The sequence below is a fragment of the Neodiprion pinetum genome, chromosome 4 (genome assembly GCF_021155775.2).
Source record: "Neodiprion pinetum isolate iyNeoPine1 chromosome 4, iyNeoPine1.2, whole genome shotgun sequence".
In the NCBI taxonomy this organism is placed as follows: Eukaryota; Metazoa; Arthropoda; class Insecta; order Hymenoptera; family Diprionidae; genus Neodiprion; species Neodiprion pinetum.
Genome location: NC_060235.2, coordinates 33596755 through 33620929, shown reverse-complemented (window position 1 = coordinate 33620929; position 24175 = coordinate 33596755). Strand labels below are relative to the sequence as shown.

The 24175-nt window shown below is 35.2% G+C and overlaps 6 protein-coding genes across 8 annotated transcripts in view; 3 read left to right on the top strand and 3 right to left on the bottom strand.

Annotated features, from left to right (window-relative positions):
* Window positions 1-110: 110 nt before the first annotated feature.
* On the bottom strand, window positions 111-2617 carry Sgt1 (suppressor of G2 allele of skp1). Of its 2 annotated transcripts, none has more exons than XM_046621922.2 (5): window positions 2399-2617; window positions 2184-2294; window positions 706-907; window positions 437-633; window positions 111-319 (listed from the first exon to the last, which is right to left on the bottom strand). In XM_046621922.2, exons 1-5 carry the CDS (start codon window positions 2429-2431, stop codon window positions 212-214), a joined length of 651 nt encoding a protein of 216 aa, XP_046477878.1. In that variant the 5' UTR covers window positions 2432-2617; the 3' UTR covers window positions 111-211. The 2 variants fall into 2 exon arrangements, with proteins under 2 accessions (XP_046477878.1, XP_046477877.1); XM_046621921.2 differs by having other exon boundaries at window positions 2403-2617.
* A 1523-nt stretch (window positions 2618-4140) lies between these two features.
* ifc (delta4-sphingolipid-FADS-like protein ifc) lies at window positions 4141-8414 on the bottom strand. Its single transcript, XM_046621920.2, has 6 exons — window positions 8104-8414; window positions 7181-7357; window positions 6268-6407; window positions 5863-6076; window positions 5500-5711; window positions 4141-5308 (listed from the first exon to the last, which is right to left on the bottom strand). The coding sequence occupies exons 1-6, from the start codon at window positions 8183-8185 to the stop codon at window positions 5168-5170; spliced, it is 966 nt and encodes a 321-aa protein (XP_046477876.1). The 5' UTR covers window positions 8186-8414; the 3' UTR covers window positions 4141-5167.
* Window positions 8415-8965: 551 nt separating this feature from the next.
* Ufc1 (Ubiquitin-fold modifier conjugating enzyme 1) lies at window positions 8966-10114 on the top strand. Its single transcript, XM_046621923.2, has 4 exons — window positions 8966-9159; window positions 9321-9452; window positions 9526-9693; window positions 9768-10114. Exons 1-4 carry the CDS (start codon window positions 8971-8973, stop codon window positions 9846-9848), a joined length of 570 nt encoding a protein of 189 aa, XP_046477879.1. The 5' UTR covers window positions 8966-8970; the 3' UTR covers window positions 9849-10114.
* LOC124216859 (arginine-hydroxylase NDUFAF5, mitochondrial) lies at window positions 9551-12013 on the bottom strand. Its single transcript, XM_046621917.2, has 3 exons — window positions 10907-12013; window positions 10616-10800; window positions 9551-10507 (listed from the first exon to the last, which is right to left on the bottom strand). The coding sequence occupies exons 1-3, from the start codon at window positions 11542-11544 to the stop codon at window positions 10215-10217; spliced, it is 1116 nt and encodes a 371-aa protein (XP_046477873.1). The 5' UTR covers window positions 11545-12013; the 3' UTR covers window positions 9551-10214.
* Window positions 12014-12248: 235 nt separating this feature from the next.
* On the top strand, window positions 12249-19631 carry dlt (codanin-1 like protein dlt). The gene is made up of 13 exons (XM_046621904.2): window positions 12249-12517; window positions 12653-12744; window positions 13116-14401; window positions 14563-15529; window positions 15904-16186; window positions 16300-16576; window positions 16745-16905; window positions 17038-17646; window positions 17723-17923; window positions 18062-18424; window positions 18573-18738; window positions 18817-19085; window positions 19258-19631. Exons 1-13 carry the CDS (start codon window positions 12431-12433, stop codon window positions 19396-19398), a joined length of 4902 nt encoding a protein of 1633 aa, XP_046477860.1. The 5' UTR covers window positions 12249-12430; the 3' UTR covers window positions 19399-19631.
* A 161-nt stretch (window positions 19632-19792) lies between these two features.
* tweek (transmembrane protein KIAA1109 homolog tweek) overlaps window positions 19793-24175 on the top strand; it is a 35433-nt gene continuing 31050 nt past the window's right edge. Inside the window, exons 1-5 of one of the 2 annotated variants that reach the window (XM_046621902.2) lie at window positions 19793-19966; window positions 20682-20959; window positions 21181-21324; window positions 21459-21778; window positions 21897-24175. In XM_046621902.2, the coding sequence (XP_046477858.1) occupies window positions 20743-20959; window positions 21181-21324; window positions 21459-21778; window positions 21897-24175 (2960 nt within the window). In that variant the 5' untranslated portion in view covers window positions 19793-19966; window positions 20682-20742. The remainder of the gene's footprint in view (window positions 19967-20681; window positions 20960-21180; window positions 21325-21458; window positions 21779-21896) is intronic. The other variant, XM_069134958.1, reaches the window with a different exon arrangement.

Sequence of the window (24175 nt, the reverse complement as noted above, 5' to 3'; positions counted from 1 at the left end):
TTTGGAAAATAAATTCGGATAATTTTGCAACGTAAAACATAAATGTGCATATAACTATGTGCACTTTAAATATACGTTTAATTGTTAATTTTTGAATTTTTTGTGTGCCCATCTCATGCAGCGACCCATTTTTGTAAAACAAAGAAATCTTTCATTGGTATTTTTTTTTTGTGTCCATTAAATTTATGTTTCAAGTATATTTTTGAATTATCTAATCGTCCCACTTTTTCCATTCCATGCCATCAGGAGGTTTTCTTTCCACTTGTTTTTTAGCAACCTCTTCCCAATTTGTACTTAATACCGTTCCACCAGATTCTTGCTAATTGGGAAGAAAGGAAAAAATTTATAGTAATTAAGTATTGCGTAATATTAACTAATAGTAGGGTGATATTCTGATCTTTTCGTCTATTGCAATACGAAGCAAAAAATTACTTACAAAGGACTTGTTCATGGCACGTCTAACTTCATCGGAACCATCTCCGTAAATTTTTTGAAAAAGGGTGTTCAGAGCAGCCTCCCCTTCAGGCTTTTCCTCCTCCTCTTGTTTAGCAATTTCTTTCTCCATTTTGTCCCAGTCCTTGGACTTTTTACTTGAGCTTGGATATTTTGGAGGATGATCAGCCTGTAGAAATTCTACAAGAATATAAAATTAACGTGTGTCCTACATTTTCCTATTCAAGGAAGAAAAATATGGAAAGGACATACCCCGTGGTATCGGTTGAACTGTGTCCTCGATTTCTGGATTACCTTCAAGGACTGTCCATCTCAGACCATCACATTTCTTCAACTTGATTTCTATTTTTGAGGGGGCAACTTTGTATGAGCATTGCTTAGTGACGAGGTGATGTGCCAAATCAAGCTCTAAGCTGTATTCATTTCCAGATGGAAGTTTTGCCGATACACTGAGCTGGGAGATTAAAACCAGAGTTATTAACCAAACAAACTCTGGTTGAATCCATCTCAAATCATGCGGGCCAGCGGAAGCCATATACGATAATTACTCGTAACTGAAGTATGTTCTGCCTCGCCCAAAATAAGCAGAGATGTATATTTAATTATTACCCAAATAAATTTTTCACGCCAGATGATGATTTTTTAAAATTATAAGGTAAATATGGGTTTGTTCTGATATATGGTTAGATAAGCTCCTGAGTAGTATAAAAAATAAAAAGGCCTCCTCCATTGAATATAATTCAATTCTTCATTTCCCTGTAGATGCGAATTCCTGGAAAAATAACAATATCAGATCTTGAATTTCGTAGAAGTATTTTTGAATCGATTTGCTACTTGGGGTGTGAAATTTATTTTTCATCCGGAATATTTTGAGCAAACACGCGAGGCCTACATTTCACTGCTATAATTATTTTATTCTATCATTCTTTCCAATTTTGCAAAATAAAAAACTTTATATTTTCTTTGTGTTTTGATAATCAAATTCATTATCAAGTTGATTATCAAACTGGTTATCAAAACGCAAAGAAAAGAATAAATAACAATGTTCTATGTTGCATTGAAAAATGCTTCTACGAAATTCAAAAACTGATATTGTGGTAGTTTCGCAGAAATTTGCATCTGCAAGGAACTGTAGAATTAAATTATATTCAATGGAGTCCTCCTTATTTCTAATACTACTCAGGAGAGTGTCTAACCATGTAAGAACAACAGCCAAATGAAAATAATTAAAAAAATTAATATCTCGGCAAATCTTAATAAATCGATATTGCCATTCGCATGGTATACTCCCTACCAAAACCTATTAAATCTTTCGAAAAATCGAAACTGGATTTTTGCAGAAAAACGACTATGTTTGTTTTCAAATCACTATATTTTTTGCACTTTTGCAAATTTTGTGGATTTTGATATCTGATTCGACGGAGTGTGAGATTCTACGTATTCCGAAACACGAATTTTCAGAAAAGCTCTGAAATGGGGAAATTGGCGGTTATTTTTCGAAAATAATACGTTAAATATCAGAAAAAAACCCATATTTACGTTATAATCTTTAAAAATCTGTATCAGGCGTGAAAAATTTATTTTAGTATATAATAATAAAATATGCGCGTCCGCTTATTTTCGGCGCGGAATAACATATTTCAGTTACGAGCAATTATGGAGTATGACGTCCGCTGGCCTGTATGATTTGAGATGGATTCAGCCCCCTGTGTTGTTTATTCATGACCCACCGTCCTCTCGCCATATTCAACTTTTACGTCCTGTGAATGTTTCGCAAGAATCGTCACAACGACGTGAGTTTCGGTCTGATACCAATCGTACTTAATTTTAGGCCCCGATATCTGTAAAAATGATGTTTCAAGAAAAAGAGAAAATGTTAACCGAACCGTATGAGGTTACGTGCGCTGATGGCTGGTACGTGAAAATATTCAAACTTATCACCCACGCACAGCTGGCTTTCCGTTTGTAACCTGGGCATCTCCGTTGGCCATTGATTGACCTTGCATTTAGGAACGATCTACCACCTTAATTACAATTCAAAATTCACAGACGACTAGGAACGCTATGAAAGGCGATAACTAACGAAATATGAATGTGGCTCGCTGGTATCAAATACTGGTTTCTTCTCGAAAAAAACATGACACGGATTAGTTGCAGCGTTGCCAACTTCAACCTCACGCTGATCCGTAGCGGGGAGTCGATAAATCCGTGAAATCATGGGCGGAAAATTTGAAATCCTCAAACTTATCCGTTGTCTGGTAAACATTCAAATTATCATAACTTAAAAGTGTATTGAATGATTAACTATATGGAGTAATATTTTTCACTTTTCATAAAAGCATTTTGACATACTTTATAGAAACTTATTTTGGATAAACTTGAAACTTGCATTCCATAATTACGATACCAAACTGAAGATATAGTGCATCATGTGGTAGCATTGATCGGTGCTACTTATTAGTAACTGCACATCTAGTTTTGGGTTACAAAATTTCTTTTATTCTCACAAGAGGCATTCAGTCAGTTACAACATAAATATTAGGTACAAGATGTAAAGTAAAAGTACATTTCAATAGCAGGTACGATTTTTCATCACAGTACAGTTTATACTTGCCCATCTGGCATAACGTATTTACCACAACTTAAACTGAAAATTATACTTGCCCATCTGATCTGTACCAGTTTTGAGGTTATAAATGTTTAATAGTACTTGCGATAGAAGATCCAACAAACCTAAGTAACTGAGTTTTCCACTATTATTGAAAAAATTCGCTGATCTACTGCGAGTACATGTACATGAGAAAACGAAACAATCCGAAGTCAGGTACTTTTGGATACGAACGCCCATACGAGCGCGCGCTTTCTCATTTGCACCGCCGAATATATCAGACCAAACTGCGTAGTGTTGGCAACGCTGATTAGTTTAGCTTTCTGAAGCTATCAGCATGAAGACTAGCTAGTCTTCAGCTAGTCTTCATGTGCTATCTGACACCACAAACGCATTGACTCAAGGACTTGAGATCAACTATAATGAATATCGAATATGCATAATAATGTTTCGAGCAAAATTATGAGAAATTTCTTGTTTTAGAAGTCCTATGTTCTCTTATACAACGTAATTTCACTTCAATCGATTCGTAATGGTGCGCCATATTAAAGAAAAATTAAAACTAATTTTTACCGTGAATTTTTTTTTTTTTTTATACTTATTGGGCATTATTTTGTCATTGAAAAAATATGGATTGTAATGACAAGACATTGGCCTTTATTTTATCATTAAAAACATATTGATATTAATGACGGTAGAACGGTAAAGGTATACCGTGCAACAGAATGGCAATAATAAAGTATAAGACCACTGGTTTTTTCCCTACCTAAACTTTTAACTGTTGAAAACATTCTGTATATTGCACCAAATTGACGATCTGTTATTACGGTTATTCATTTTTTCAGTTAGTTATAAGTAACTCTGGAAAACTAAACAGGTAATTTCACAGCAATTCAGGAAGGTAATTAGGAATTATTCAACTGCAAACTATAAACTCGCTTGTCAGTTATTATATTATACCAGCTTAAAAATATTTATTACACAAATAAAAATGAGTATTCAAACAGTTGTTGAACATTAAGTGAATTGAATAGTGAATCTTGTATCCATTTTTTAGGGATAATAAATTTACACAAATATCAGTGATTCAGGATTAGTATATTATTATAGCCTCAGGTTCACCTGGTGCGTTTATTGACTCACTGTGCTAGGGAAAACATCCCGTGGCACTGATATATGGAAATAAAAGTTTCACACGTGTTTATCTTGGCATTATTCAACTTAATATCACTAGCAACACCCTTGACTTGCGCAGAAGCCGAAGAATCCCATTGCCATGCAGTTTCCAATTATCAAGTATATTAAATTAAATTATTAATCACATTTGCGGAAATATCTGTAATTACAACTTCAAGGCATACTTCAAGCTCCGCAGATGCTTATATTATTACACGTCCGACAGAAAGTTGCCGTAAAATTAATATAGTCTTGACTACCAGGAGCCTATTTTTTCTTACTCCAATTTTTTGTGAATCTCGACCGCAGGTTATAAACAAAACAATATTTATGGAGAAAATTAGATCTATTCAAAGAAAATATATGTGTTCAGACCTCAAACTATGATACTGATATTCAATTAGGCAATTTTTCATAAGCCAAAATTAGATTTGCATGAATTCTATAGCACATCCTAATCTTGCATTATTTTATAGGAAGGCATTGTTTTTTGTTATTCTTTAGTTTCATTGAATTACACTGCTGACTTTTCCATAAAACTCTAATTACCAAATACTTGATGTATTTACACGAAATATTGGAAGAAACCCAGCAACTAACAACATTTCCTGATATAAAGTATTAAATGATGTGAGAGGGCACAGATTTGTCATCTGAGCTATGATATTTTCAACTTTTATTAAATCTCGCGGATATTTTCATTCATTACGGTCTTGAAAACTCACCCTTCTCTCAAAGGAAATCGTGAATTATGAAATTCCAGTCATTTAATACTGGCAATGAATCATTTGTGTAATATCGTCGTTAGCATACAATTATGAAAAAATTCATGTATGCAATTTTCTTGTATAATGTACTGTACATATAAACGTTAAACATGATTTTGATTATAGTTTCAAAAAATATGTTTCCTCTAATTAGTTTTCAGCTCTAGGACGCTAAACCCCTATGCTTTCTCTTTATACGAGCGTATGGTCCGATTTCTGGATCCATCACAAAGTCGTAGAGAACGGAAACCCACGAATTGTGCTGTGGGAGATCATCATAGAATTCAGGAGCGATGCGTTTCACCTAGAATTGTATAGAAAGAATATAGGCACACTATTTCAATGCTCTCACTCCTACCGAAAACAATTTGTATAACAGACTACAATTTACATAATAAAAACAATTTACAGGATATTTTCCTTCGATTTCTTAACTGTTTGTACTTATTAATATATAATATAGAACCCCATTTTAAGACATAGTTATAGTTTTACCTCAGGCAATCTAGAGCCAGGAACTGAAGGAAAATCGTGATGCTCATTGTGATATCCGACATTGAATGTAATGAAGTTTAGTGGTCCGTAGTAACTATATGTTTCAAATCCTTTCTTGTACATGTAATGTTCAGATATGAAATGTCCAGCAACTGGATGCAGCCCCATTGCCATAACTGAACCGAATATAAAATAGACCAAGACTTTACCACCTGAAAAAAATCAGTTCTTGTTCACCAGATATAATTTGGTATTTTTATAGTCTTTGAAAGGAGAAATCAAGATTTGCAAATTCCATAACAAAGCTGTTACGTTTCACGTGTTTGATATCATTATAACGTTGTTAATAAAGCGCATACATACCTAAAAAGTACCAAACAATCGCATCAAATATCAATTGAATAACTAAGTTAATATATTCCAATGTCGTCGGAGCCTTAGGATATGTTACCAAAGGCCTGAAGGCATAGAAAAATGGTTGCAGTAACACCCAACAAAGCTTTCCAAAAGTTGTGCAGAATAGTTTTGCTTCAATGAGAGTAGGCAAGTCAGTATCCAACTTCTCGTCTCCTTGATACTGATAAAATAAATACGTTTTAATTGAATAATAATAAATATGATTATACAATTGGAAAGTTGCGTTATATTTGAAAACTATTTTCATTGAAAACCTGAATATTTTCTTATAAAAGAAATATTGATACAGCAGAATCCTGCAATTCAATGTTGGATAAAATATTCAAAATTTCTACAATAATTAAAACCCACCCGATGATGTTCAAGATGATACTTTTTAAAGCTGATAGAGACTGGGATTCCAATAGGCAAATTGGCAAAGAAGCCAAATATTTTATTTGCTAGTGGTCTAGCGTGACCAAAAGCAAGATTATGTGATATTTCATGTATAGCTGTAACAGAGAAACGTAGATTATAACTGCAAGGAAAAAACTGACAAAAGAATGTTTGAGCGATCTACGATAAAAATCACGAATATTGTATGTTACAACTCGAGTTTCACTTGAACAATGGTCAAGTGTTCTTGGCAATCAACCCAATCAATCTTAATGCAAATAAAAATTGCTATGCATCTCACCGTTAGACTAACACTACCAATTAGATGTGCATTGCTGCAAGTCGATAAATATCAATATCAATACAGTGTAAACTATCAACTTTATATGAAGTTATTTCAAACGATATCATATTTTTTAAGCTCAACTTTCATGATGATCATCTCATTTAATACATTAATATCTTATTAACATTTTTAGAAATTATCTACACTAGACCAGCTGGCAAGACATTAGTCACAATGATAAGGATTGGTTCTAAATTTATATAATGGATTTGACGTTTAGTAACCAAGCAAAGTATGATGTATCACACAGTTATTTCAGGATCAAAGTTTTCAGTACAGTAAAACCTCAACTTTGGTTCCAGCTAACAAGATATAGGAAAAAGATTACGAAATAATAGTCGTTGATAACAAGCTGTGAGTACAGTCACGTATGAATATTATCTTGGCCATAGATAATAAGCAACCACATGGCATATATTTTAGATAGTTACAGTAGGATCGATCAAGGCAATATAAGGCAACGGATTGTATTTTGCAGAACATAAAACATTAGCCTTTATTTGTTCATAAAAGTATAAAGTAGAAAAAAATAATTTCACTTACCAAGCATAAGCGAATGATTAATTACTCCGCCGAAACAGTAAGCCACTAAAAAAATCATCGGGTAACTCAGATCCTTAATGATAAACATCGATGCAAATTGTACTAGAACCATGGCAGTAACAACCCATTTAAAATTTGGATCGTACCCAAAAAGTTTCTTTATTTGTGGATATTTTTCTGTAAAAAAAATATTTAAACAATTCTTAATAGAAATGTGGAGGGAAAATAACAGGACTTTTTCCTGAAAGAACAGAGTTGGTCAATTGAATATGCAAATACTGTTGAATGGTGATTCAATATAAACATTATGTCATATGAATGTACAAAAACGTTTCCGATGCAGTTGAATTCATTCAATTTTCATTTTACTGCAATTATTTTAGCTGGGTGAAATTGAAACAGATAACGTGAAAGAAAATTAAAGATTGTGAATATACAAGCTTTAACATAGCACGGATTTTTTAAGAATTCAGGATACGTCTTATGACACTTGTATCATTCACTGTCAATGCAATGTGATGAATGAATATTGTTATGCACCAGTAAAAGTATGTAGGAACTGGTGCAAAACTGACAATGATTAACATGCACTGATGAACTACAATTTGAATGTGTCACATCCAATTGATATTCAAGACGATACTCAAAGAATGTAAGACGGGTTGATCATGACGTGAAATAGAGAAGCACACATGTAATTACTTGGATGGCATAGGTGACACATGACTGGTTGATATATATGGGTAGAATAAATGACGATAAACTGTCACGTGTATCCCATATATCGTTGAAGGCAAATAGCAATACCGCGTTTAACTCCGCGGAGCGCAATTGCGATAGGAAAATTGGTGCGATTTTATGGCTGGGAGTACGAAATGATAATATGCATATCTCAATATAGGTATGTATTCATATTAACTAACCCAGTATTATTTTTCGTCTGCTAGCGTGAGGCTCCTCCGTATAAACCCATTCAAAATCAGTTTGCGATACTCGTTGGCCCATTTTGTACTTGTAAGTTGAATTTTTGCTAAATTAATTTAGATAACATTTTTCACCGCTAACTGCGTGCCGAGGAGGGATGCCGGTGTTTGTAGGCGCGGTTAACTCTGGTGATCTTGCAGCAACTCACGCCGTCGACACTAGACAGTTGACACTGATCCTGGCATTGGGGGCCGCAGTAGCGCTTCAAGATTGTGACGCACGCCGGACGTTGATCTACAATCAACTCAAGTAATCTCAACGGGGAATAGAATCAATTCGTCGTGCATAGAAATTAAATTTATAATTATAAATACTGCTTTAAAACACTCAGATTTTCCGTGGACCGCCTATTTACAATATCATAATTTCAGCAATTTTATCAATTTTTTCCCCGGTAGTCAAATAGCGAAACTTATTCAAGAGTTAGGTTTTTTACTCAGTAGCCGGTCAAGAACCTCGAATACCATGATGTAAAAAAGTTAACGACCGTCAAATTTCCTACTCATTCACCAAAGTCCCGAATGAAATTATTCTTTCACGCATCGGGGAACTGCATTTACATTAGTGAATGCAGTCATTCGGTACAATGTTAAACTTTGAACCATTTTTGTTGTTTTTATTATCAGCGTTGATAGTCTGGACCTAAGCAATGTCACGAACGTAATTGATAACCGCAGTGTGACTACCTTACCTTCAACCGATCACAAACTTTGAAAGAGTGGAGAACGTTGGCGAGATCAGTTCCTGCTTTACCCTTGACCGCTTTTCACGGACATATCTATATACATATGTAGGTATAAGCTGTGATGAGACAGATGAGACTGTTCAGTTCTCGTGATTCTGGTTTAGTTTCAGAATTGAGGTTAGTAATTATGGTCGACGAATCTACGCGAAAAACTCTTAGCAGTATTCCTTTGCTAAGTACGAAGGCAGGGCCGCGTGATAAAGAATTATGGGTCAACAGATTGAAGGAAGAATATCAAGCTTTAATAAAGGTAAACAATCCAGCCGATGTACTATCTAATTTTGATGCACAAATGTACGATCTTCTGGCCATATGTTTGACAGCTAATCGACAAATTCCGTTGTACTAAATTCTGTTGGCAATTGTTTCTTTCATAAATTATAGATACTGCATTTGTATTTTCTGTCACAGTATGTTCAGAACAATAAAGGTTCGGACAACGATTGGTTCCGGTTGGAATCTAATAAGGAAGGAACGCGATGGTTTGGAAAATGTTGGTACATGCACAATCTTCTGAAGTATGAATTCGACGTTGAATTTGACGTGAGTAATACAACTTGTTTAGTGAACAAAAGGAACTCGAAACCTTTCAACTGATGGTTTGATGCATTTTTAGATACCAGTTACCTATCCTACAACAGCACCAGAGATAGCGCTGCCTGAATTGGATGGTAAGACAGCAAAAATGTACAGAGGCGGCAAAATATGTTTGACGGATCACTTTAAACCACTTTGGGCAAGAAATGTTCCCAAGTTCGGTATTGCCCACGCAATGGCTTTAGGGGTAATTGTGAATTTATCAAGTCTCATTTGCTCTACAGACATTTATATGATAAAATCGATTTTTTGTGATTTTAGCTGGGCCCCTGGCTAGCAGTAGAAATTCCAGACCTAATCGAGAAGGGTGTCATAAGTTACAAGGACAGAGGAGATGAGTAATATATAAAAAGTGAACAATTATGAAAAATACATTGCAATTCTACGTTGATTGATATTTTGTAAATACAGGTGATCATTTTAAAATGCATATTTTTTTACCGAGTGTTATTGACAAGCAAACATAAACTTATAGAGGAAAAACCTGCTTGAGCAAATACAGCAAATCTATTGCATATATTGTTCGTTATTTAAGCCTCGAAAAATATGAGTGTATTACCTTGTACTTTCACAGGTTGCCGATTAGCAAATTTTTTCAAAGACTATCAGTCTAAATCGAAAAATACGTTAAATGTAAACAGAAAGATTTGTGTTTGTTTTATACATTATTTATATTCCTACGTACAATAAATAGAATTTGTAAGGTAGTTATTTGTCTTCATCACTAAGTTTGACTTTCTTAGTTTCTTTAATTATTTGATCGAGACGGTGCAAATTCTTAAGAGATACCTCGCCTGTTCCTCTGTTCAATGGTTTTGGCTGAGAAACATCAGGCTTCCATCCAAGCATATAGATTATTTGAAATGTGGCTGGTATATACTTCGACCCATCTTTCTCATTCAATTTCCCATAAAATTCTTCATAAATTGATGCTGCTGCTAGTGTCGTATCCCGTTTCAAATGAAGTTTACGATTTCGGGCTGCATTATTCTCTCCCATTCCTGGGAGTTAAAGAAAAGTTAATGACATTGATGCCAGTAATGTAAAAGTTGTCTGCAATTACTAAGTAATGTGAAATTTAGAATGGCAAAGAGGGTGTTATAATATACCTTTCAAGTCCCACAATAATTCGTACATGGTAGGAAAACCGACAACTATTTCATCAGTGTCAACGGTCAACATGGTGAATCCTGCTCTATTTAATAAGCTGCCTATGTCTCTGATCTCGGTGAATGGTGAGATGTGAGGCGATATGCCACCCTCTCGTTCTAATTCTGCTAATTGTAATGAAGACCTGAAAAAACCAAGACACTATCAAGTAGATATTTAAAAAAACCATTGCACTTGAATTGAATCTTTTCGTGAACCATAGACCGAGTCATAATGTTATAGAATAATACCTCAGCTCGTAAAGAGTATCGCCACCAAAAACAGCAGCCATAAATACACCGTCGTTTCTTAAGCTGCGTATTATTTGACTAAAGCATCCTGGAAGATCATTGACCCAATGTAGACTAAGACAGCTTATAACTAGGTCTAAACTATCGGGGTCGAAAGGCATATTTTCTTCATCGACGATCTTTTTTTCGACTTTGACACCTTCGGTCGTTTGAGCCTGGTTTAACCAAGTGGGGCACATGTCAGCCAAAATTAATTCCTCCACGCTGTCACTGAGGATGTGTTTTGATACATGGCCCCGACCGCAACCTAAATCGAGGGCTTTTTTAAATCTGCGTTTGATGTCAAAGATTCTGTCTGACAGTCTGTAACCAACCTCATCTTTTACATAGTCATATAACTCGACATCTTCGGCTCGAGCTGCACGTTCCCTTTGCATTAATTTATGATCACGGTTGAAAACATTCATTACACTATTTGGTGGTAGTGCGTAAGTTACTCTGGTGTAACTTAACCTTCGAATACCGGGTGGCATTATTTTACTCTCATTTTTCACGTATTGTGACAAGAAGTCTCCAAGCTTGTGCAGGTCATTTTTAAAACCGCAACGCTGCATCCAAGGTATTTTCAGTATTGACATTATCACACCATGTAGCACCACATTTGCATCGGGCAAGCGTGAGACAAGCAGTCAATGATAGGATACCGTAGAAACACTGAACTCTACATAGGTATCGTGTTCAGTGAATAGACCACCGGCCGCTACCGGCAGTCGAAACTTTGGAGCGTAGGAAGTTAAGAAGTGGGTCAAAGCCACCCAATGCGTCATATAAGAAAGCACAAAATACTGCAGTCGATATGTCTAGTTGAAAAGGTTACTACTGCAAAATATGCCACTGACCGGCTATTCTCGTATAGACGTTGATAATTCGCTATTCAGTTTGTCAGAGAAACCGAAGACGTTGACTGAGGATATATAAAGAATAATAAGCGTTCTTAATTCAGTCACTAGAGTCCGCTCATGCATTATACGAAAAATCTAGAAACACTGAGCGCTCCAGCGAAAAAAAAAACATTTGTGAAACGCGTGTAGATTATCATTGCATTTAATAAATAAATATAAACAATACCATGCGTCAAAAATAAAATCTCTAACTAAAAAATTGGCAGCAATGAATCCGACACAGTGTCCAGCCATGCTCCGCAGCTGTGTCCACTGTGTCGTTCTGTGTCGTTGTTGGAAAGCACCATGTTCGACACAGTGTCGCTCTGTGTCGCTCTGTGTCGTTGCTGGAAAGCTCCCAATAATTCTCCCGCCCTCTCTGTCGGTTAATCCATGGAGTGGGGGGCCACGAAAGGAGAAGAAGCATAGAGATCAGTGGGGTAGGATATACACACGCCACATCCAGTATCCACTCTACATCCATGACATATTAATGAAATTAGCGTCACTAGCGTATAGCAACGTATACATAATTTGATACTTGGAGCATTTTATTTAGAGTATTATTTGGTAACGTATTGGCATGGCGAATATTTTACTCACAAATGCATTAAGTGGAAGAATAGTCGTGGAAGATATTACAGAATGGTTGACAACTGATGACGTTGAGGTAATTTATATTTCACCTTAACACCTGTCAGTTCACGGGATCATACAGAAGCTTTCAGATTTTTGGAGGTTATGTTGATTACTAGAATCATGTAAATATTTGTACAAGCATCTTATCAGCTCTTTTATATTTTAGAATTCGAAATGGGATAGTTTCAACAAATCTGGATGCACGCAGTGCGACTTTCTTCTGTACTTTTTAAGTTTTCTACGGCAGCAAACGAAAAGGTAAATTCGTATGTAAATACAGGCTGAAACCATATGCTTCGCATTCACATTATCGTTGAAAAGTTAACGTAGAACGAACTCTAATAACCAGTGAAAATGACTTCCGATCGCCAAATTTTTGATAATTCTATAAGTTGTCACCAACAGGTTTCACATAACATTATACTTTTATTACCAAGCAGAATTAATTTATATTTATTGTGTTTAATTTATTTTCTCCACTGGTAGATTTATTTTATTTTTCCAATAATTGGGCATTGATTTATTTTGTTCCATTGATTTTTCAAAATCTTGTGTGTTACAAATATCATTTATTAATTTTTTTTGTTTTCAAATATTAGAACCAAAAGTTTTTTGATTTTTTATCTTAGCATACTTCACGGCTCGTATAATGCAAGACAAACTCCGAACAAAGAAATTCAATGCTGTGGTGCAACAAACGACAGATCGCAGAAAAAAAATGAAAGACCTCATAGAGGTGTTTCATTATTCAATGCCGATGCGAACTCAGACCCCGATTCAATAAATGAGGATCTCCAGAGTATGAGAGGCCATGCGCGCAACGGAGCCTCTGCTGTGTCAGAACAGGAAATGTCGCCGATGACTAACACTGTTAAATTGAACAAAAAATCTCAGTTGCGCGAGTCAGATGTGATTAGTGAAGGGCAGGTCATGTTTACTGTGCATAGGACTGGGGAAAATCAAAGCTTGTCTATTACGACAGGTACAAAAACACCAGATAAAATGAGAGTTGATATAAATTCATCTGACTGTTCTCATATTCCTCAGAAAACAACGACTAGCACACCATTAGTTAAGACTGATCCTCCGAGTAAGATTAATAAAATATTCAATGGGTTTAGCCAACACGTTTCTAAAGCAGATGTGCTTGGTCTAACTACTGATGCAAATTTTCAACTTTGTAGTACCCCGGACATGAAAACATTATCGACTAAAAAACCTGGAAGTTATACTGGTATTTTAGAAAATCTGACTAATTCCAACGAAAATTTTGATATATCGAATTGTTTGTCGATATCAAAAAATCTCAAAACAACGAACAAGCTAACGAGTTATTCTAGAAATGGAATTAACGATTCTAGTTCATCAAATACGACATCAGTCTTCGGCGATAGTAATAAAGACTGGCATCATTTGAACAGTTTAAATATGTCTCCGGGGTCAAATAATTCGACAGTAAATGAATCTGTTGTGCTTAACAATTTCATGATTGTTAACAATAATTGTGAAACTCCAATCTCGCCTTTATATATCAGTGATGCAACGACACCGCAAAATTCTAAGTTATCGTACAGCAGAAGTGTAGAGCGATATCAATATTCAAAAAGTAGTCCACAACATTTCAACGATAATAGTCCTAAGCAAGGTTTTCACCATATCCAAAGGAACTTAAAATCTACACCTAGGCAGAACGCCAGCCTGGGAGATTTTATAAGCATTGATTCACGAGGTTCTAAAAAAAGCAGTTTGAGAAAAACAAATACAAGAGTACAATCAGGCAAGAGTAGTGATAGTGACGGCTCGGTGACAGATAAACTATCCATAACAGAGGATAGCTTCCCAGAGATAGGAAAGAGTTGTGGAAGAAGGAAGCGAAGAATCAAGCCAACAAAACTAGATACATCAGATGATAAAGGTACATCTCACTTACTGATAGAATATTAGGTTTCAGATCAACATTAAAAAATCTAAACACTTGTTTTTACCAATTGGGTAACAGAGTTTTTCGTAATAGTATTGACTTGGGAAATAAAACTAAAATTAACTACTATTTTGTCATATCATTTGCCATTTCAGGAATTAGAGAGAATAAAACTTTTGGAACGATAAGTAGACCCCAAATAGTAAACCCTCAATTTTTGGAGATACTGCAGGCTGATAAGCCTGACACAACACCATTCGAAATTGAAAGGGATTTGTTGCGATTAGAGAGACAGAAACAGCAAAAAAGCACATCCAATACATCAGCTGAACATGTTATTGACTCATGTATATTGTCAAAAACGCCTAATGTGAAAACTTCAACTGAACCGCTTTTGACTCCAAGCTTACAATACGTTGAGAATCGTCAAGCTTTGGATATATTAGTCAAAATTTATTCTAGCTTGTTGGATTATAATTTAGTTATAAACCCCATGACGGAATTGAATTTTGTGATATCTTTAATTACTTTGCAACATTCGTTTGCAAATGATAAGTATCGGTCAGTTTCAGATAATCATAGCTTAAAAGAAAGGAGTAATGCAGTGAGATCAATTATTAAAGAAAACTCTCTTGACGAGAGTGATGACTGTCTGATCGATAAGCATGAAAACTCTAAAAAGTGTGCAAACATCGAATTTTTGAATGAAGAACTTGGATGTCGAGTTCTAAATGACGATAATATTTTAACTATGGACGAAAATGTTTCATTGCAACGGGAAATCGAAGTTGATAAAGTATTTGATAAATTAGGAAGGTCTTCACTGGATTGCAAACAAAGTAGTTGTACATACGAAGGTCAGTTGAATGTTTCAAAGGAAAAAATTCCTATTCCAGATGAAGAATATTTTCAAACCATACACAACTGCATATATTTTTCAACCTCCTTCTTGAACACCCAAAGAGTGTTGTTAAGTTTGTTAGATAGAACTACATTGAAGTTGCTATGTGAAAATAACAGAATTGCTACATTTTCACCTGATCTACAAGAATACCTTAGCCAGTGCTACAGAGGAAAATTGAATGAATCTAGTCGACTCAAGCAACACTTCAATACTTTCAGGTAAGGCCAAATTCTTAATTGTTCGTTGTCAGAGTCGTTGACTGAAAACTGTTGAAGACGGTTACCCAAATGGGGTTTCGTGTGTCTTATGGGATTATTGGTTGAACGGCTTCTGCTGATAAAGAAACTACTGGATTGCTAACACTGTTTTTTATAGCCCCAGACTCACTTACCCGCTGAGTACTGGTCATGAAAATTCACACAGAGGTAACCGTCTATATTCTTCTGCAAACGTTGAAGTTTTATTAATTTGAAATCTTTGAAGTTTAATATTTAGTCTTTGGTAAAAAATGAATTCTCTTAATCATTCACCATTTGAATAAATTTCGAATTTTCAAATGACCCACTTTTAACATTGCATATTATTTTTACAGTACCACTGAAGCAAATGTTAGCTTCCAAATCGATACAGACAATCGTGAAAATTTTCCCTCTCTTGTGGGATTTCAAAGCTTCAGAAAACAGCGTGACTTGTTTTATGATGTGCTGAGAATTTGGGAAACCCACCATCTAGCACCAGGGTGGGTGTTTTCTATTGCTCTAGCCGGAAAAATTCGGACACTACTATCTTTGCATAATGATGCAGTAAATTATTGCCACTTTGCAAGACTATTCAAGTCTCAGTTATTGTTATCCTGCATTGGAAATGACTCTAAGGTGAGCATTATGTAATTTGGTGAGAAATCGTTTGAACAATACGTGTGAAATAGTTGTCAGGTATAGAAATCAAGTTTTCACATTTTAACGACTATTTGGTCCTAATATTTTAGGAGGAGCCTGTAAACGATGAAAGCTTCAACTTTCTTAAATCATTGAAACATGTTGACCCAGAGAAATTAACACGATTACGTGAAAGATTAGTCACACCACTTTCATCCAAAGGACCTGTTCCACCTCCGTCATTTCCTGGAGTACAAGAATTTTATAAAGATTTTATTCTGCATGCTGCAAATCCTATGTTCTATGCTCATCTCCAAGATTGTTTGGTCCATGAGATAATGGAGCTGAATGATACCCAATTCATGGGAAGTGAAATTGAAGATACAGGTAGTTTATTGAAACTTGTTTGTCATTATGATCCATCATACAATCATATTTTATTCGAATTTGTATGATTATTAAGGGATGTTAATGGTGGGTTTTTATATGAGAGCTTCGATATTCAATTCTGCATATTAAAATTTTTCTATGAATAACTTAATTTTAATTTTGTAGAAACAATGGTTGACCAGGAGACGAAACAGAATTTCATTACGTGCATTTTGAGTCTAAGACTTCTTGCTAAAGTATTAGGATTCCTAATTTCTTTGCCGTACAGATGTGAGCCACACTCGCCTGTAAGTGTCTTGACTACGCAACTCGAGCTACGAAGTCAAGTAAGTATTACATTAAATGATGAAATTTTGAAATGAATGGGCGTGTGATTCAGCTGCTGCAATATACTATTACTATAATTTTGTACATAACTGTCTAAAATATTGTGCAATAAAATCTATTATTAATTACAGGTTCTCCCGCCTTTAAATCTACAATATTGTCTTCAAACTGCAATAATTAATGGAAAATTAGCTCTCACTGTACCGTGGGTGGTCAAATACTTGGCTTTATTGGATCCCATGTCCTTACGGTTGCCATATTACAAGACAGTGTTGGAAATGTTGTGCTACATTTACTGCGAATCAAAACACGATTCGAGACTTGAAAATCCTTTGTCATTGAAAGTAAAGATTCTGTTGAAATTCAGCATTGGATGGCTTTTCGAACTCTGTAACTTTCCAGAAAGATTATACTTTAATTGCAGAATATCCTCAACTCATAGAAAATTCAAACCAATCAGCAATTTCAGTGCTAAGAATTTACAAAGCACTCTTGCTACAGACATTGAAAGAACAAGCAGTGATCTCAATCAGTCTAGTAACTCTGGCCCTTGCACAGACAGTCTCGATATTATAGATGAAAGGATATTGTACGTGTGTTGCCCATTCTTGGCCGAACTGAAAACGCTGTTGATAGCAGATCATTCTAACTTGAATAACAGTGCCACAATTCGCCATATAACACCTGTTTCACGTGGTTTTGAAAAACCATTCGGTAGTACCAGTACTAAGCAGTTACAGGTATGAATCCCTAATAAATAGTTTGTCTTGAATGTCGTATTCTGCAATGCCTTTAAATTGATAATTTATTTCACAGTTGCAATTGGAGGAAGCATTTTTTCATGGTCAACCAATCTCTACACGAAAAACGGTTGATTTTGTGTCTGAACGGGTTGCGTCCAGTTGTGTAAAACACATTTGTAACTCTGCTTTACCACGGGCAAGAAAAAAAAATATTGTCAAGTTTCAGGGTGTCCTTTCTCAACGTATATTACCTGATGATATCAATAAATTCAAGGTTGATATTCTAAAGATCATTAATTTTTATTTGTAATAGCAACTTTTTTTTGATTGAATAACAAAACATCTTACTAATCATAAGACCAGTTGTTTACATGCAATATGCCTCTTCTAACCATAGCACTCTTAATTACAGTCTTCTATCACAGTGGAAATGCAGTCAATTGCATCGAATTTGTCATTGGAATTGAAGACACATTGCGAAGCAGACATTTTGGCAATGTGTGAATCTCGTACTATGAAGTCTATTGACTCTCTTTTAGCAGAAGACACATTACCATCTGTGAAACAGATATGTTCTCAAATTGCGGTTAGAATGGCAACAGAGAGGGTTAAAAACTGGATTCAGTCGCACATTACCGATGGATCCTTATTTTTCAAGGATATGGAAATGGAAGTTGACAAAGCTTATAAAAATAAGAGTATTCCTACTCAGTTGGAGAAGAAAGTTCATAATGCTGAGGCAGCATCTCCTACTGATGTGATAATTGAGCTTCGAGTGAGTAGTATGATGAATTGATAAAAGTCAATGTACTCATTAAATTGAGTATCGATGCCTTAGAATTTCAATTATTACAAGTGTTGTTATTACACATGTTACGAAAATGAATGTCCGATTATACATTTTTACGAATGATTTGTTGCAGTCAATAATTTGGGAACTGTTGGAGAATAAGGGAAAGTCTGTGACTTTACGAAGTGTTCTACAATCTTTAGACAATGTATATAAATCTTTAACAGAAAGAGCAGATTTGTTACTTGGTCCGGAAAAAATTATTGGCTCCATGAGTGTTGACTTGGCATTATTCTTAGGTAAACAAATGGCATTCCAGTTTTTAAAACTTTTTTTTTTTTATTTGGACTCATACGTTTATGTAATTTGTGTTTTAGCTGCACATAGAACGGATATTTTCGTGTCGGAAGTTCACGCTAAGCTAATTCGAATATGGAAAATGGAGTGTGTAAATTTTTTGAAAAAAGAATTCATTCTGTCTAGAATTCTTAGCCCAAGAAACATTATGCTTCTGGCAACCCCACAAAATCCAGATGTATGGTTGCCCCTTGGAAAATTTATAAAAAGACTGTTGAAAGAAGAAATTTTAAATGTTGAGGCTTTCAGCGATCAATGTACAATGCTGTTCAGATATGATTGGCCAATAGTAAGTAAACTAGAGAGTTTAAAAGTACACAAGTACTATGTATTACATTTTCCCAGAAAATCAGTTATTTCTTGCTAATGTCTTATAGTTTTGTGCACGGTTTGGATATGCTATTTGATCTACAGTTACGTGTAATCTGATTAACAATTAATTTTGAAAATCTTGATTTTAGGATATATTGAAACATTTATCGATATGCTTGACCAATGGAATTGAAGATTTTAAGTCTACGAACGAGGCAAATGAAAAAATGAAACTGCTTCTTCAATGGATAGCGGAGACTTGTGCTGAGATGGAATTTACATTCGACTGAAAGCATAATTTTTAAATCAATTGCTTTAAATTACTCTTTATCCGAATGATAGATTTTGAATCATTTACATACTGCATTTTGATTGCAGTAGATGAGGTAAATGTTTCGGTAATTGTATGTACGAGGTGGTTCACACGTTTCTAGGTTAATAAAAGAGCAGTCATTTGTTCTATGCGTTGCATTCACAACTGTGATGTTAAATTATGATCAAATATATAATAATTTCGTTGAAATTGGAAGGTGTTTTCATTGCACATACCTATCTATATATTTATTTCATCAAAATGATGAACTGTTAAATTTTTTTCAAACATAAAAAAATATATCAGCTGTTTGAGAACTACTGCATCTACGATTCTGCTGAACTTCGGTACATGCGTCAGAGATCAGTGGTACTCAATCTGATGTTAGGCTACACGTAGTTCTTCAGAATCGAAATCAATGGCGATTTTATCAAGTGACAGTTCTTCGGTACTGTCGAAAAAGCTGTTTTCATCAGTTGCAAGAGACAAACGTTACATTCGAAATGTAAACAACTGACAATTGAGTCATGCAACTTACGTATAAGGTACACCTATAAGTGAACAATCGTGTAGCACACGCAGTTTATATTACAGTCTTAACTCTCATATTAGAGGCCTGTCCTGCTACTAACATTTTTAAAAATATCGTCTATTGTTTATAAGCTTGTTGCAAACATGAAATATGTAAATAACAAAAATTTGCTGAATAACCATTAATTTTTCGTTTCATTTTTCTCTCATCGGCTTACGCCTCAACGTTGACAATTATACGTGATGATTTCTAATTGTATTAAGCCTAGTGACAGTTACGCACTAACATCAAATCATCTCCACTAGGTTATTGTTCCAAAGTTGTGAATTGGACTGTACACTACGTACGAGTCACAAACGCTCTTAATTATTAGTCGTTATTTACTTTTGTAACTCCATTGAATGTTATCAATATTTATTTTCATATCAAATTGAAGATAACTGCTTATCCTACGATAACATCTTTGAACGCCACGACACGCCTGCCTTGCTTTTTAGTGACTAATAGTTTAACGGAACAGGTTATATTTATGTGCCATCGCACTTTGTATTCAGTTATAAACAATGTAACTAAAATAAAAACAGCAATGACAAATCCAATGCCCTTTGATCAACAGGTAGATATGAATTATAGTTTGAGGATATGAATTGGTCAACCACTGAGCTATTTTGTAGTGAATGACAATATTACTTGATAACAATTGCATGATTTTCAATTTGTTATTTCAGATTTTTTGGTAGAAATATGTAACGTTGCGATACTTTTGGGGAGAAAAATTACGTTACAACCATGGCAGATGCAGACATTTATGGCAGTACGACCCCATCTCCGGGGCCGAGGATCTACAACATGCCAATAAATGATCAATTCATTTGGTTACTCTGTTCATTAGTTTCTGCTATATCCTGGATTGTTTATATCGCCTATTATAACAGCAGAGTTATTGGATATGTTCTTACTAGGTTGCTTAATAGATTTGTCATCCGTGATGGATATGTTAAAGTTGGTAAGTTTCAAGAGACATTTGATTAAATTTAATAATCTCTGCATATAAGCTGTAACTAAGAAAAGCCAAGCTATCTACATTGACAAATTATGGTTTCAAAGAAGATTATACCTAATAATAATGCAAAAGGTTTATACTTAATTGTACTTTTTTGCCTGTTTACTTTTCATATTGATTTTGTGTTAAGGATTAAATTATCGTGCTTTTATTCTTATTTTCAGGATCATTTACTCTTAGTGCATTGAGTGGGAAAATAATGTTCCGAGATATAGTTTACATCACAAATGATTACAGCGTAAGAATTCAAGATGGATGGCTTATATTTCGATGGTGGAGAAGTTATGTTCCAAAAGATGTTTCTGAAGGTAACTATAAGTTATTGACACGATACCAACTTGTTCAGACTGTTCTTGCATATTTTTATTCACATACTGAAAGGAAAATTAATTTATAAAAGAAATGAGCCAAAGATATAATGACAATGTTTATTTCATTCTAGATTTGTCACATTCTGATACTCGTCTATCTGTTATGTTGAATGGTTTTGAATTGCATGTCTATAATCGTTGTGAGCTTTATGCTCAACTCGAGAAACTATTTGGATTAACTCCCCAAGTCTATCCTGACGAAGAAAATCATAATGTAAATATCGACGATAATGATAGAGAGTCTATGAGCAATGTAGCAAATGAAGCCCGTCACCAAATAAATGCAATGGACGTCACCCGGCGGGTTAATAATATCAGAAGACAGGAAGCTCATGTAATTGCTAGAACTTGGAGAGATTTAATTCCTGTCATTAAGTTGGACGTTTGCACTGTAAGTCTTTAACATATGTTACATACTTGATATTCTTATTGTATTATGCAGTACCTATATTCCGATAATTATCTTAATTAAATTCGAACTCTTATTTCATCAATTAACAATATTTCAGGGAAGAGTAGTGTTTGGCAATCGCTTAGTTCCTACAACTCTATCCATAACAGTTGAAGAAGCACATTTCGTATATTCTACAAAGCCGGCTGCATCTCGATATGATCATTTCATGCATTTCACCAAATGCAAGGCTGAAAATTTCAAAGTCATTTTGGCTCCTAGTCCTAAATATACTGGAATGGTGGATGAGCCGCCGAGATATATGGGTGAAGGATTTGTTGTACTGAGTTCGAATAATATGGAACTTTATTATTACATGGATGAGCCAGGTGTAGTTCCAGAGCATCCAGAAATGATTAGGTTAGCAAATGGGGACATGGTTGAAGCGATGCCTCCCATTTGGGGAATTGATATAAAGTGTGGCAAGGGTACAGACTTCAGTTACGGCCCATGGGCTGATAGACAAAGAGAACATTTATTTAGATTTTTTTTCCCCAATGATTATCAGCCATTAAAAATTACGAAAGCACCTGTTCCTGGCGAGAAAAGACAAGTTCAGTCGTTTGATATTCGTTTGTCAACCCTGAACGAAGCTACAGTCGATATATTGTTCAGCAAGAACAAGGAAACCAATGCAATTCACATAAACGTCGGCCCTGGATCATATTTGGAAGTTACCATGCCTTGGATAGTGTTGCAAGATGGTTATACTACAAAAATAACAGGACAGTTACTGCATCTCGAGGCGACGACCAGTTTACAATATAGAAGCTTAGTTGAAAGTGAAACTTTGGAGTTTGGAATAAAGTGTCATTATCCAATAAGATGGAACGATCATCAGGAATGGGTACTAAATCTTACTGGCTGCAAAGCAACTGCTAATTTAGTTTATTCACACAAAGAATTCTTTCAAGACATGATTAATGATTGGGCCAGTAAAGCGAGGCCAGATCTTTTACATTTTGTACCATATACATGGAAGTTTAGTTTACTATTGAAAGAATTTGAATTATTAACTATAAGTAACGAGTACAATTGGATCGACTGTTCTTCTCAGAATCAAGAAAATGCGCACATTGCATTTTGTGGAGACTTGTTCGATCTTTCGTTTGATCTACCATTCGTGGATTTTCTCCCAGTAACAATACCGCTGCGATTTTGGATACAAGGTGAAAGTGTAGACTTATCTTTTTATCTACCTGAAGTAAATACAAATCGGAACATTCTATTAGCCCTACATAAAAATGCAAAGATTGTGGCAAGAGATGGATCGGTTCGTCAATTAGCAGACTTGGATAGAAATAAGAAGTGGAGAAACGCATGTCAGAAGGAATTCGGTTGGGTAGATTGCTGGTCTGTGCCTATCGTTGCATTAAGCATCAATTATACGTATCATCCCTGCCCACCCTTGGGCCCAACTCCTCAGGCAAATATAACTACCCCAGAAAAAGAAGAAATTTTATTATCGCCAATGCGAATTCCTAGATGTAGAAAATCTCCAGGACTTCATTGGACACAGGATGGCTCCCAAAGATTTGATCCACAATCTCTTTCGCCAGACAAAGTTAGTCTAGAATTGGAAATAGGGCCATCAGTTTTAATTACATATGGTTCACTTATCAAGAATTTTGTACATTTAAAAGAAAACATATTTGGGGACTATCAATCTTTTACTGATATGCAACAAAGTCGTAGCTCGTCTACAACTATGAGTAATGAGCGCACCAAAGAAAGAGATGCTCATAATAATAGTATCGAGACGTCAGCAGAAGATGAAGAGTCAAAATCAAAACCCTTTGATCCCAGAGATTATAGGCCTATGGAAGTCACTGTGGGGATCACAATGCATGATATTCAAGCTCATCTTGTGAAGAACTGTAATGAAAATGATCCTCCGTGTCCGGTTATTCTGTTGGAGCGCTTTGGGTTTGAAATGAAAAAGACCTACAAGGAAACAGAATTGCAGTTATTGCTCTCTCCAGCGATTATGTTATTGACGGATAACGTAATAAGATCTGGAAAGGATAAACATTTGAATCAAGGACACCTTATGCTGAGTGCATTGCAAGTTAGAGGACACGCAATGTTTAGTGACGAAGGAAGAAGCTTAGACCAAGAAACGTTAGAATATGCTTGGTTGATAGAAGTTCAATTAGGAAAATTGAGTGGTAAAATAAGTTCTCCGCAATTACATCATCTTTTCACTACGTTGGAAACGTTTTTGTTAATGGTGAAAAATACAGAGAATAATTTGAAACCTCCTGGAACACCACATTTCTGTCATCACGGTCTACCTCCATTTCAATGTGCCGACAGTGACCCAGATAACCATTACAG

What these genes read in the sequence shown, in the direction of transcription:
- ifc (XM_046621920.2), bottom strand. Translation starts at nt 8,185, where the DNA reads ATGGGCCAACGAGTATCGCAAACTGATTTTGAATGGGTTTATACGGAG. An exon ending in CAGACGAAAAATAATACTGG is followed by an intron (nt 7,358 to 8,103) that starts GTTAGTTAATAT and finishes TTTTTTTTACAG; the next exon opens with AAAAATATCCACAAATAAAG. An exon ending in GATTGTTTGGTACTTTTTAG is followed by an intron (nt 5,712 to 5,862) that starts GTATGTATGCGC and finishes GATTTTTTTCAG; the next exon opens with GTGGTAAAGTCTTGGTCTAT.
- dlt (XM_046621904.2), top strand. Translation starts at nt 12,431, where the DNA reads ATGGCGAATATTTTACTCACAAATGCATTAAGTGGAAGAATAGTCGTG. An exon ending in ATGTGATAATTGAGCTTCGA is followed by an intron (nt 18,425 to 18,572) that starts GTGAGTAGTATG and finishes GATTTGTTGCAG; the next exon opens with TCAATAATTTGGGAACTGTT. An exon ending in TCAGATATGATTGGCCAATA is followed by an intron (nt 19,086 to 19,257) that starts GTAAGTAAACTA and finishes TCTTGATTTTAG; the next exon opens with GATATATTGAAACATTTATC.
- LOC124216859 (XM_046621917.2), bottom strand. Translation starts at nt 11,544, where the DNA reads ATGTCAATACTGAAAATACCTTGGATGCAGCGTTGCGGTTTTAAAAAT. An exon ending in GATACTCTTTACGAGCTGAG is followed by an intron (nt 10,801 to 10,906) that starts GTATTATTCTAT and finishes TGGTTTTTTCAG; the next exon opens with GTCTTCATTACAATTAGCAG. An exon ending in ATTATTGTGGGACTTGAAAG is followed by an intron (nt 10,508 to 10,615) that starts GTATATTATAAC and finishes TTTAACTCCCAG; the next exon opens with GAATGGGAGAGAATAATGCA.
- Ufc1 (XM_046621923.2), top strand. Translation starts at nt 8,971, where the DNA reads ATGAGACAGATGAGACTGTTCAGTTCTCGTGATTCTGGTTTAGTTTCA. An exon ending in AATTCGACGTTGAATTTGAC is followed by an intron (nt 9,453 to 9,525) that starts GTGAGTAATACA and finishes ATGCATTTTTAG; the next exon opens with ATACCAGTTACCTATCCTAC. An exon ending in CCCACGCAATGGCTTTAGGG is followed by an intron (nt 9,694 to 9,767) that starts GTAATTGTGAAT and finishes TTGTGATTTTAG; the next exon opens with CTGGGCCCCTGGCTAGCAGT.
- Sgt1 (XM_046621921.2), bottom strand. Translation starts at nt 2,459, where the DNA reads ATGCAAGGTCAATCAATGGCCAACGGAGATGCCCAGGTTACAAACGGA. An exon ending in TTGAATATGGCGAGAGGACG is followed by an intron (nt 908 to 2,183) that starts GTGGGTCATGAA and finishes TTAATCTCCCAG; the next exon opens with CTCAGTGTATCGGCAAAACT. An exon ending in GTGCCATGAACAAGTCCTTT is followed by an intron (nt 320 to 436) that starts GTAAGTAATTTT and finishes CTTCCCAATTAG; the next exon opens with CAAGAATCTGGTGGAACGGT.